Source organism: Phaenicophaeus curvirostris, chromosome 13, assembly GCF_032191515.1.
Source record: "Phaenicophaeus curvirostris isolate KB17595 chromosome 13, BPBGC_Pcur_1.0, whole genome shotgun sequence".
NCBI classification, from domain to species: Eukaryota; Metazoa; Chordata; class Aves; order Cuculiformes; family Cuculidae; genus Phaenicophaeus; species Phaenicophaeus curvirostris.
Window position 1 is genome coordinate 19,120,678 of NC_091404.1, and position 13,253 is coordinate 19,133,930.

Sequence of the window (13,253 nt, forward strand, 5' to 3'; positions counted from 1 at the left end):
TGGAGTCCCCTTCCCTGGAGCAGTTTAGCAGATGGGTAGATGAGGTGCTCAGGGGCGGCTTAGTGGTGGACAGGTACAGTTAGACTCAATGGTCTCAAAGGTCTTTTCCAAAAGGAGGCTGAGGGAAGACCTTATCACTGTCTACAACTGTCTGAAAGGAGCTTGTAGCGAGTAGGGTGCTGGTCTCTTCTCCCAAGTGACAGGCAATGGGATGAGAGGGAATGGCCTCAAACTGCACCAGGGCAGGTTCAGATTAGACGTTAGGAAAGATTTCTTCACCAAAAGGTTTATCGGGCACTGGCAGAGGCTGCCCGGGGAGGTATTTAGAAGACTGGTAGATGAAATGCTCGTGCATATTGTTTAGTAGTGGGCAGGTACGCTTGGACTGGATGATCTCAGAGGTCTTTTCCAACTAAGCAAGTCAATGATTCTACCAGCCTGAGAGTCCCTTGCCTCCCCGGAACTACATCTCCCAGCAGCCCCTGCGAGCGCCGACCGGAAGCACCCAGCACTGCCCCGCCCCGGTCGCGCCTGTCACGTGACGCGGCTCCTCCCAAGATGGCGGACAACCTGCCCCGCGAGTTCGACGTGGTGGTGATCGGGACGGGTAGGGCTGGGCCGGGGCCGGGCCGGGCCGGGCGCTGCCCGGGGCACCTGCGGGCGCCTCCCTCGCCGGAGGTGTCGGGGGGGGGCTCAGGCAGAGGCGGCGCGGGGGGCGGGATCGGCGGGGACGGGGCCTGCGCGCCCCGGGCAGGGCCACTGTCGCAGAACGCCAGGTGGAAGGGCCCTCGCGGGTCCTCGGGTCTGACCTTTGCAGGAGATCTCTGGGCAAATGAGGCGGCCCAGCGCACTGTCCAGCTGAGACTTAAAAGTGCCCGGTGCAGAGGGACCCCTGGGAGGTCATTCCAGGGCTTCGCTGTTCTCGTGGGGAAACAATTTCTTCTGGAGCCCCGTTGGGATCTCCCCAGGGGCGGCTTATCTTCATTACCCGATGTCTTTTCTGTGACTCCGTGTAAAAAGGGAGTCTCCATCCTCTTGGCAGGCAGCCTTTGCCTTTAGTGCTCCCAAAGGCCTTGTCTGACCCTGCGCCCCTGGCAGCCCCTTTCCTGAAACGCCAGCTTGCTCTGATGCCCAGAGAACGCGTCAGAGGAGGGGAAGCCCCATGCTGTTGCAGTCTATGTGGCATATGCGGGTAATCTCTCTTTTTGTTGTTGTTGTTGTATTCTGTAATATAAGAACTTTAAATAGTTTTTTCTGATCCCTGTGCCCGCTTTGACAAATAACCCAGGTTTTATTTTTTTGAGTCCTCACTGAAGGGTATTTCTCAGTACGTGAACAAACATAAGGCTGGATGGTCGCACATATCAGAGACTTAATTCTCACCTTTCTGGAACTTCCTGCCCTTTCTGTATTCAGTTGAAGTTCATCCTATCTCCTGTTAAGGTGAATAATGATGGAGATCTTGGATGTCTCGCTGAAATGTACAACACTGAAATTGCAAGACAAGGTCTAAAATATTCTTCCAGGAGGTACTTGCTGCTTGTGTATCATGATACTGTTGAACTACTGAAACAGATTTCTGTTTTGTAGAACCTGGTGGCCTGGTTTGAACAGGTCTTGATGAGCTTGACCTTAAATTCAGTATTGAGCTGCAGTCCTAAAGTGTTCAGAATGCAGTCCTGCTTGTAGGTCTCAAATTTACACTCAGATTTCGTTTGCATTGATGAAGAGCTCCCCGGGTCAGCTCAGGATGTTGATCAGAGCACAGGAAGGGAGGGACTTCCAATTGCTACTGTTACCCATGTGAAACCAGCAGCTATGCCTCTGGAGTTCATTCTTCTGTCAAATTGTGCCCTTCAGATTTTGGGCTACTTTTCTAGCAATTTGGAATAGAATAAGTGGGTTTCTTAATGTAATTGCTGCTTTCAGTGTTTATCTCCTTAGCGTGTCTGTGTAATTGCTCAAAGGGGTTTTGATTTGGTTCTGGAATTTGTGATGGATTATAAAAAAAATTACCATTCCCGTCGTTGACCATAGCTGTACAAAAAATGCAAATTAAGGTTCTTGAGCAAGTTAAGATATCCCTTCTGTGTTCTTAACTCTGTTGTTTGTCATGGACGCCTTGCTAATGAATCTGACTTTTTAACGTGTGTTCACATTTGTGAATATTTTGAGTGTATGAGAAAAATGATGAATAACAAAAGGCCAAAGTGCCAAACTTAAAGGGTAAAATATTGAAGATTGCATGAATTCTGTGGTTTTTGAGGAGAATTCAATCTTTACTGCCATGAGAAAAATGGTATTTACGTAGGTAAATATTACGTAGGTAAATATCATTTATGTAGAAAATGAAAGAAAACTCAGAGGTTTATAAAACTAATATAAATGTTATACTATTTCACCGTTCCCGCTGCTAAGGAAACTGGAAGGGGGAAATGGGAAGAGGAGCTGTTCTAGCTGCTAAGGAAGCTAGTGAAGGTGTTACCTCTTTAAAAGATTTAATGTCTCATGATCCCAATGGCAGAGCGAAAACCTGCTGCCAGAATTTATTCTGGAGGTTTGGTGGTTGTTGTTGAAGGCAGATGATAACCAGGTTGGTCTGGCAGCCTTCATGCCTAGGGGTCTCGCAGGAACATGGGCCTGGGACAGTATTCTGTCTTTTCTTTGCATTGTTTTTCATGAATAGCATACGCAAATGGGTGCTAACACTGTTGACTGACTTTTTTTTAATCTTTACTAAATTACTCAGTATGGAAAATTATTCAAAGTAAAACTTCCATCTCTCTTCTCTTTTGGGAGCTGACTCCTGTGGGAATATCTTATCCTTATCTTAACTTTCTGTTTCCTGATGCTATAACCAGCGCTGAGTCTATCTATGTATATTTAATTGTCATATTGTAATAACTAAGAATGTTTGTGTTAATGATCTTTGTAACAGCATGGTAGTAATTGCGTTCTTTTCTGCATGTGTGGCCTTTTTCCAGTTTTACAACTTGTGCATCTGTTAATTTTAGTAATTAGATTGAGTTGTAGCATTAAATTTGAATTTGTTTTTATTTCAGGCTCATTTAACTGTTTCTCTGTACTAAGCTTAATGAAAACGGAACCATACACTAAATTTTAGCCATTAGTGCTCTGTTTAATGCTTAGGTTCAATTACTTCATCAATATTTCTATAGGAAGCATAAATCCGCTTATTGAAGAAACTCCTTTTCCTCAGCTTAGATTAAACATTTCCTCGCAAATTTAGGGTGAGATGCATGTGTAGTACAGAAAGATGAGTCCTGGTGGGCTTTGCAGCAAAAGTTTCATTACTATAGTGGAATTTATATCCGTAGTTCTGAAGAAAAGTCCATTTTCATGTGATATGAAACTGGTGGGCATATCTTGACCTTTTTTTTATTTACATAGTGAGAATCAAAGCTGTTACGGTATTGCTTTTTTGTTCTACCGCTTTTTTTGTTGTAGCACTGAAGTCCCTCTTCACCAGCCTCTCACATCCCTCCTTTCCGGCTTTTTGAATACAGTCTGTGGTCAAGTTACCACAGCCAAAAAGCAGTGGATTTATTGGATGGTTCTCTGCCAAAGCAGATATTGTGCATTATCATCAATCTGCAAAGCCATTCTGGTATTTTGAAAGGTCTGTTCTTTGGAAAGTGATATTCGGTGATTCTTGCCTGTCTGAAAGCCTTTGGATCCAGGGGTTGGATGCTGGTGTAAGTGCTTGCTCGAGGAATCCAGGGTGGGCATTAGTCATGTTCATTTAAATGCATTCATTATTGATAAGCTTTTGTGGGTCAACTTTTAACTCAGTGCAGGCATTCAAATGGTAGTGAGAGGGAACACTATGAGTTCTTTGATAAATACTTATCTCAAAACCCAGGCATCTCTTTGAGAATGACACTTGGGAGTTGATGGCAGAGCTTTTGACTTTAGGCAGTTGTCAAATAGGAAACTCACAGGCAGAACGTTCAGTGATGTTGCACTGATGGCAGAAACCACTGTAAGTGCAAAGATTTGCAGCTTGGCCTGTGAATATTTATAAGTGGTGTGGGTAGGGTTGCAGGGTTGTCCTTGTCGTTGAATTTTGTCAGTCAATTGAGTTATATTCAGTCTTCACTTGTTAAACTTGTCTGTGATACTCTGGAAGGCCTGTAGTAACTGCTGGTGAGGCTGTGAGATAATGTTTATGGCTCTTCAAGAGGCGGTTGTAGTCACAACTTTCTCTGCTAATTCTAATTTTTTTTTAAAAAGGAGTTATTCTTTATAAAAGCAGTCACAGTAAATTTTCTAGTTCTATGCAATTTTCTTTCCATTCTGGTTTTCAGTGGTTATAAATAACACATGAAATGACTTTCAAGGTAGAAAGCAGGAATCCATTTTGAAATATTCTATAAAATAAAGAGTGATTTATGGTTTCATATGATTTTGGCTGAAAGCACTCGGGCTTTGCCAGGTCATCAAAGTCCTGTCAGAAGAATCTATTATTTATTGTGCGCTACGCTAGGAGTGGTGTAAGTACTTTGTGTTTATCTTATGTAAGTGTGGTGTTAGGAAAAATCACTTCCAGGTGCTAATCCAGTTTTAAAAATACACCATGAAAAACTAACCTAAATACTATAGATGTGAATGATGAATTTAACACTGAAGACTTGAGGACTGACTTTTTTTTTTTTTTTTTAATTGAATGTCTTTATTGTTGCAGGATATTTTTAGGAAGTGTTCAAAATGTTTTCTAATACATCTTCTAGGCTGATATTTTGTTTACATTATCTTATATAAGTACACATACTTCAGTTTATATCAGCAGCTACTACAACAAAAGCTGGATAGAAAACCAGCTGAAGATGGATGAGTTGTTCTGTCAGTGGTCATTGCAGAATAATACAGCAGCACTGACTTGTAATGTTGATGTCTGGAAGAAGAAAATAGACCCATATTATTATTACCATTTGTAGATTAGTCAATATCTGTCCATGTGAATGTCAAACATTTCCATGTTCCTTGGATTGTACGCAGATAATTATGTGGGATTGCTAATGCGGGAGAAGAAACTTTTTAATTGTGGCTCCTTCCTTGACTGGTTGTGGTTTCTTACCTGTCTTCTTACTATGTCACTACTGTATTCTGTAATGAAGAAATATTTTTTAATACTCTTCTGCAGTACGAGCATACAATAAAATGAATCAAACCTATCATCAATTTTAATTAGCTAGCTTTAAATTTATATATTATATACAATAAGGATTTCAACTTTGTTTGCAATTAAATTATAAAATGCCTTTTAATTTTTACATAGACCAACAACACATTGTGAAGATTGTGTAGTGAGCTTCTCCAGAGTTAGCGGCTCTTCTCTTCTTAGAAGTTTGTATACAAACAAAATTTATTGCATTTGGTCAGCTGTCTGACTCCAGAAGATTGTTTTGAAATCGTCTGTGTTCCAGCATTTTTAATGTATTTCTTTCAACATTTTGTATTATGAAAAAGAATCTTGTGATTTATTTAGTAGATACAGTGAAGCAAATTAAACATTTAAGCCTTTTCAAGATGAATCTCGTGTAATTCAGTAAAAGCTTATCCACTGGATGACTGGGAAATAGTTTGCAGGGAACAACTCAGGAACCAAGATGCTTCCTCACATAGGAGGAAGCTGTTTAGTTTATGAACTGCTTGGGGTAGCGAATGTATCCGTTTAAAGTCTCTGGAAGAAGCTGTGTGTCGCTACAGCGTTCTGTATAGCCACTAATCAGAGGAGACACAATGTGTAAGCCTGAAATTAATTTTGGATTACACAGAGGTGAATTATAACTTTTCATTATATTGTAAAGCTTTCAAAAACCTGTTGGCTTTTATGTCTGGAAAAAAGTTTTCTAGCTTAGTACTTATATCGAATTTTAATTTGCTGTGATGAAACTACACATAGAATAGGTGTCTTGATAGCTCTAAATAATGTGTAGAGAACTCTTCTATTTCCTTCTTATTTTCTTGTAAAACACGTTATGCTTGAAAATCAAAGCATGGCTCATTTTCCTTCATTGGGAACGTCCAAGAATTCATGTAATGGAAATTATATTGGTCAGAGGTTGCTGGAAACAACCAGATGCAGACTTCAAGGTCAGCTTGCAGCAGTCACACCTGTAAGATTTATTGAGATTAACCTGCCTGTTACATATCCAGGAAGGCTGTAGTAGTGGTAGTGCGTAGGCAGCCGCTGTGAACGCTAGCGCTGTGGAGAGTGGTCTGCACTCTTCGTCAAAAGATCATTGTGAACCTGTGTTTGCACTGTCTGCTTGCTGGGTCACTTCACTCCAGTGCTGCAGCTGTTTCTGGTGCAGTCCAAGGATCTCTTACAGCAGTTTCTATTTGTCAGTGAGGCAGCGTCACGGATTCCTGTGAATGCATTGCTTTCTGGGTACATGTCAAGAAGTAGCTACGAAATTCTGCCTCTGAGAACGTGTTAGTGACCCAGAGATCACTAATGAGTAAAATCTCTAATTTTGTACTTATTTTTATATCTGTCTGCAGATATAATGTCCTACTTCATTGAAATTTTAAATTAATGTTTCCTTGACAAGGCCAGGGAGGCTAATTTACCTAATACAGCATCTGATAAATGGAGGTTAGTAAGTGGAGAGAGAAGGCAATGGCTTTAAGGAATGATGATATAGATTTCAAGTGGTACTAATCAGTCCTCCTTCATGAGGGGAAACTCTTTATGTTTGTTTTCCCTGGTAAGAGAAATGAAGTATAGGACAGTTCAACATAGTGCAGATATTTAATATGTAAGTGTTTTAGAGGGGGAATATGGAAGGGCCAGGAAGCACAGGAAGAGTTTATACGTCTTGATAACAAGCTCTGTTATTTCTGAATTGATTCTGCCTCAAATATGAGCAACTTCTGAGTCAGCACATTGGATTGATACGAGCATTGTATGGACTCCTTATCGTTCTACGTAAATGCTGTCAGGTGTTTATGTATAACACACCGAAGTCCGGATCTGTTGTTGCTTTCCTGTGCCTGGGTCGTGTGATTCCTCTTCAGTCTTCTTACTTCATGTTAACACCATTGCAAATCTAAATATTGTCTGGATTTGGAACCTTATTTTGGAAAATTTTCTTTTGCAGTAGCTCTGGTTGTTTCAGAGACAGTAAAATGAGATGTGTACTGTGTAGATAGGAAGATACTGTTTACTATTAGTTATCCCATCCCAGAGGGCAGACCTCTTGATGGTTCAGTAGTTTGGTTACTGGTTTCAATAGCATTACAATCTTAGATTTTGTTTTAACTATCATCTAAAAGGAATAGCAGATTTCCATTTAGATCTTGCAGTTCTTTGATCCAATTTATTGGATCCAAATCATTACTCAGCTATCTGTTCAAAACCATTAAGCATCATGAGTGACACTGGTTATAGTCCCAAGTCCTTCATCTCTTGAGCACCAAACCCAGCAGCTGAACGTTGCCCAAGAGGGATGCATCACAGCAAGCATTGAAACAGCTTAGAGATACTCGGCTTTATTTACTCAGTAGGTGTAAGTGAAGCTGCAGAATCAGTATTAGGGATACAGCCTTTCTCCTGCAATCATCTGGATTATTCTGTAATAAATCATTGTCTTCAAACCAAGCTGGGACAGAGTTTTGGAGTCCGGTCAATGTGTTAATGTAGTCTAGCTTAGAGGTTTTAACAAATCAAAGTTTAAAATAGGAAGCTGTTTCCAAATAGGAACAATTTAGGAAAGAATATGTTTCTCTGTTATTGACTGATATGGAGGGGACCTATTTTGCACAACTGTGTGAGAATCCTGTAGGAGATGCTTCACATGCTATTGTTAAGTGAATGTCTGCCGTTTCTCTAAGGAGGCTTTTCCAAGTTAGATATTTTCTCTTAGGTCTGTAACTATGTTCTGTTTACCAGAGCCTTCTTTCTTGGAAAAGGCTTTTATAAAGTTACAATCACACAGCTCAGATCACATGTAGGAGTAGCTGGCATTTGACAAAACTACCTATTTTCTGTGTGCCTTTATTTTTGTTGGAGAGAGGAATTCAGAAACTGGTGCCAAGGCACAGTCTTATTTCTTGGGATTTACCAAGATTTTGTCGTATAAGAATAAATGGTTTCTTGCTCCATCGAGTTGTTCCAGGCGCCTCTCCACAAGCCAACGTGCAGGGACCTTGCCTCCCTTACACTTTCTCATTCTGTTGCCAGTGGGTACGCGGGGGGCCGCAGTGTCTTACAAGCAAAGAGCTGGTGAAGAAAATTGATGCCAGCTTTCAAGAGCAAGGAAGCTAACTCAGGGAACAATTTCATCCAAGGTTAATGGAAGAACAGACCTCCAATGCAGTATCAATTGGATCAAGCTTAAAGCAATCAGTTATGCCCTAGTAGCTATAACTCCAGTCGTGGTCAGGCAGGCAGCACTGGTGATGTTTTACAACTCTTTCTCAGTGGCTTTTATCAATAAAGAAGGAGAAACAAGTTTCTCAATTTCATTTCCAGAGTAATATTCTCTGTGCCCAAATGAGGGAAAGAAAACCTTTTTCAGGAACTACAAACAAAATAGTAGTTGTAGATTCTGTTCCAGATAGTTTATAGATGGGGAGAAATGAAACGTATATATAAACACTTTCAGAGGACAGCTGAGTGTGGATCTGCTTTCACATAGTAAGGCTGTGTTCCTCCAGGATGCCGTGACAGTCCTGACGCATGTACTGCAGTGAACGTGGCTTTTCCTTGTCTCTTTTTTCAGAACGGTCTGTGTTTTGAGTTCTTTCTTCAAAGAATCCATCTCCAAAGATTTTATCAGAGACATTTGGTACACCTTTACAATTGTTGATCTAGATCTTCTTACTGAAAAGTTAGTTGGACTCATCTTCTTAGTAACATTTAATGTCACTTGTTCTTTCTTCTGTCAGAAATTACATCTGCATTTAATCGTACAGTATGGTACAGGTAGAGAGGAGATGGCATCCCATAGGCCTCTCTGCAGTACAAAATTGTTTAGTGCCATCCCAACAGGTTTAAACCCTCACATGGATGATATACCAAGGCATGCAGCGGTTACCATGAATTTCTTATTTTAAAACACCATTTTAATGAGTTGTTACACAGCCTTCACATTACGTCAGACGCTCTGAAGTGAGCAGAAATACACAGAAATACTCTCGGATAATGCCTGGCTGTGCTGGGAGGGATACACTCACCAAGCATTCCATTAGAATTTGGTATTGTGCTGGCAAGCGCTCTGTCTGTTTCTTATAACAGGGTGTCTAGAGAAGACACTGATGACAAGTTTGAACTTGGAGCTAGTGGTGTTTGCAAGTGACGTGCCCTACAATTGTTTAAAGGACAAAGGGTTGCATTCAGGAGGGTCATAGCAAAATGTTAATGACCACAAAACAGCATTCACAATTTTAGTAGCATGAGAGTATTAAAAAGTCAGTGAGTCATACTGTAAACTTTCTTTTGTCTATTTCTGACCAAGTTCTAACACTATTTCATGTTTTAATGTATTTTCGCTTACTAAGTTCTGAAAATTGCCGTGTCCTTTCAGGTTTGCCTGAATCTATTGTTGCAGCGGCATGTGCCAGGGTTGGCCAGAGTGTTCTTCATCTGGATTCGTAAGTTACTACAATCATTTATGTTTCTAAGAGTTAAACTGGCTAGAAGTGTGTTGTGTCTGTGGCAGTGTGCCCTTCAGGACTTGTGTTTTGTGTTCATCTGGCATCAACTAATCTTACGCTTCTGTCTCTACTTTATTTTTGGGGTATTATTTCCATCAATACAACAGACATGTTTTGCATGCTTGTGCAGCAGTTTGGAATCGATGTGGTTGGTCAAGGATGCTGTCGGTGGCTCCAGAGAAGAATGGTTACACCTTCAGTGCTCTTCATTATTTTTCCTGGCAGTAATTATGCCATTGTGTTTCCATGAGAATTTTTTCCTGAGCCATTATGTATGGAGAAAATGTTTGGATTTTAAGCTTAATGCATCTGTTGTCAGTAGACTGCTTAAATTTTGTTAAATACGCCACTTCTGTTATTTCAATTTTTCATATTCGGTGGCTATCAAAGTCTGTAATAATAGCTAGCCACTGGCAGTTTGATTTCTTTGATCCATGCGTATTTTTAGCTATGATGAAGAGCCTTTCAGAAACCTCACAGAAGCAGGCAATTAGAGCTGTGGAATACAGATTTTGTTTATTACTGTTTTCACTTAAATATGCTCATTTACATTCACACATGCTTTTGTTTTTATGGTGAAAATGAAGGCTTCCACATTGGGTTCCTTTCTCCTATGGAATTACTTTCAAACTTGTGTGCAGGCTAAGGGCAGGGGAAGGTGTTCTCAACCAAGGTGTTCTTCACTCATTGATAGTTGCTGTTTTAGTTGGGGTGTGTGCTCACTGAATCATAGTCTAGAATCCATGTCTTGGCAAATAAAATAGAAATGTTTATGCTGTACCATCCTTTCCCCATAAATAGGGAAGCATTTCAAGCCATCTGCTTTTTTCTGTGTGAGAGAGTATTCTTGCAAAAAAAGCCTGCAAAACCAACAGGCCCCCCCATCCTGCTGCCATTTGAATTTTAACTGAAAAGTTAAGTCTTAGAAAGCTTGCCAGATTCATCTGAATTAAAACATATTCATTTTATCTACTGTGTGTCTGGTTTAATATCCTCCTTCCTAGATGAATTTTCAAGTTTCATTTTACTGAGGTAACAGCATAATTGAAAATTCATCATCAAAAAAAAACTGTTTATATTCAGAGCGTGACTTTTCAACGTTATTTGTTATTCCCTTCTTGAAGGATCATGAGTTTAAATTGTTTTCAGAGTATAAAAAAGTAAGATTTGGGGTTACTGAAATAGTTGTGTTAGGTGTGCTCCTTTGATTAATCTTTTGTTCTCTACAAAGTTAGACACGAGGTATAGAAAACATATATGGATAAAGTCTTTGTTTATAGTTTGCTTGCACTCATCACCTTGTGTACATTGTTTTATTACTTTTAATCTCCAGCCCTGTTTGCATTTATCATAATATACTGCAGAGGTGATTATGGAAGATAGTCTTCAAGTGGCTTATTATAAAATACTAAGTTCTAAGTTTGATTTATAAACACTGTCCAAGCATTGCCATCAACAGTAGCTAATCTTATTCAAAATAGTCACTTCACTGCAGCATTGCCATAAATTCCTGCAGGCTGATTCTAAACCAAAGTTAGCTTCTGCCAAACAGTAATTGAAGGAGCTCTATTTCTCTGTGCCAGCTATCTGTCTCAATAAACGTAAAATCGGTGGTTCTTTTCAGAGAGCTACATTTACTGTAGATATTAATGAGCTGTTGACATGTGGAATTTCAAGGATATTTGTTAAGTGATTTAGAAAAGTAATTTGCAATTTAAAATGTGGAGACTGGCACTTAGTTTAAACCTGAAGTTGCCGAAGAAAGGTAGATCAAGGCTGAAAGTTGATTAGTTGAAGTGAATGTACTTCCCATACTAATTGTTCATACCCATAGGACTTTTTTCTAGGGGCTTGCTGTCTTACCTACTGTTTGGTCCTTTGAAACTAAGTTTCTTCTTTTATATCTCTGTTATTCTGAACTAGTTTGGTTACTGAGGATGGGGCAGTTAGAAGTGAGATCTGTTTAGCTACATTTTGTACTTGATTCTCAGCAGCTAGGATATAGTTTTTGTAGACTTTTATTGCCTGCATCCTTCCTCGTTGTCCTGTTTATATTTCCTTGTGGAGTTTAATCCAAGGGCAGTGGAGTGTCGAGATGCAGGATTTTGACTCCTCTTGAACCCAGTTTGCTTTGTCTGCTTCTCATGTTTAGCTTCTTGACACCTGTTCTCTCTTTCTTACTTTCTGGCTTTACTTTGCCTGTAGAGTACTTGAGTGTTCCTTGTGTCCAAAATTCGGTGTGTGAGCATCCCGAAGCATCTTCCCTGTACCTCCCCCCTCCAGGATACCTGTTTTTGTGGTGTGTTCCACTTCTTGTTACCGTCACCCTTCTATTGAGCTGAAGGATCACAAGAGCTGTTCAGGTTAAACGTTTCCTCTTGGAAGGCGAGGAAGCACAGGCCACTACTCATGCTGCTGAACACGATCACTGTGCCAGGATGGGAATTTTAATACATGTGACTGTGTACTTAATAGGTAGCACATGAAACTTTATGGGTTTGAAACATAAGTCATTTTGTGTTCAGATCCTTAAAATCAATGTGGCAGTAACTTCCTCTGCAAAAGACAGCTAGTCTGATGGTTTGAGACTTCTTTCTGAAAGATCAAATGCAGGACAGACACGTGCAGGCAGCTCGTGGGAGCAATCGTGAAGCATCAGCAGCTTTTCTTCAGCCATCACCACTTTGACTGTTAAGCCAGGGCTGTTAGGACATGGCACTGAGGAGGGCAATCTTAACAGCATAGCCCTGAAATACTTTCTCTGTTCTTACTTATTTTTCACTTGTGTATCTCATACTTTCGAAAGTGTTCAGTTTCTCAAATTGCAGTCTGTCTGCAGAAGGAGATGTTAGGGATTCTCTTGCTTCAGATTCCAACAATGTGTATTAGTTGGAAACGGTTTGCTATTTACAGTGTTTTGGACTGGGATTTGTTAATCCTTTCAAGGTATTTGGAATAAAAATGGTGTTATTAACTGAGAAAAAAAATGATGAACTAGTGTAGGAGAAGAGAGAATTAAACTTTTTACAGAGGTAAAACTGCCTGTACTTGGGCTGCATTTCCAAAACTTTGCAAAAATGGCTCTAGCAGCTCTGCTAGCTCTGAACTGCACATTGCTGATATGAAAAATGTGAACTAAAAGGCACTTTATTTTAATTCACATGAGAATCCAGGCAATACAGGAGGAGTTTTGAGCAAATATAATCTAGGAAATAATGTGTGGTAGAAAAAGAAAACATCTGTTCTCTATCTAACTTGGTAGAAAAATTGATTTCTACCTCTGCTGTTATACCTTCAAAGTGTTTCATGTTCTTACTTACAGGATAATTAATTATGACCCTAACAAAGGGGGAGAATATCCATCTTTGTAGTTTGCTAATGTAGCGAGAGAAGAGAGGAGCTTAGTCCTTGAGATTTTGGGACAGTGTTTTAGCTTTAATTAGACTTTGATCTTTGCTGTTACTTTAAGGAATTCCTCAGTTCATCTTCAGGGCAATTATAACAAAAATATTTGGTTACGTGGGACTCCAAACCATCATGTAATGCAGTGCAAACTTATTAAAAGTCTG

The 13,253-nt window shown here is 40.0% G+C and overlaps 1 protein-coding gene across 1 annotated transcript in view; it reads left to right on the forward strand.

Moving 5' to 3' along the window:
• Positions 1 to 535: 535 nt before the first annotated feature.
• CHM (CHM Rab escort protein) overlaps positions 536 to 13,253 on the forward strand; it is a 50,785-nt gene continuing 38,067 nt past the window's right edge. Inside the window, exons 1-2 of the mRNA XM_069867540.1 lie at positions 536 to 607; positions 9,555 to 9,621. Of these exons, the coding sequence (XP_069723641.1) occupies positions 559 to 607; positions 9,555 to 9,621 (116 nt within the window). The 5' untranslated portion in view covers positions 536 to 558. The remainder of the gene's footprint in view (positions 608 to 9,554; positions 9,622 to 13,253) is intronic.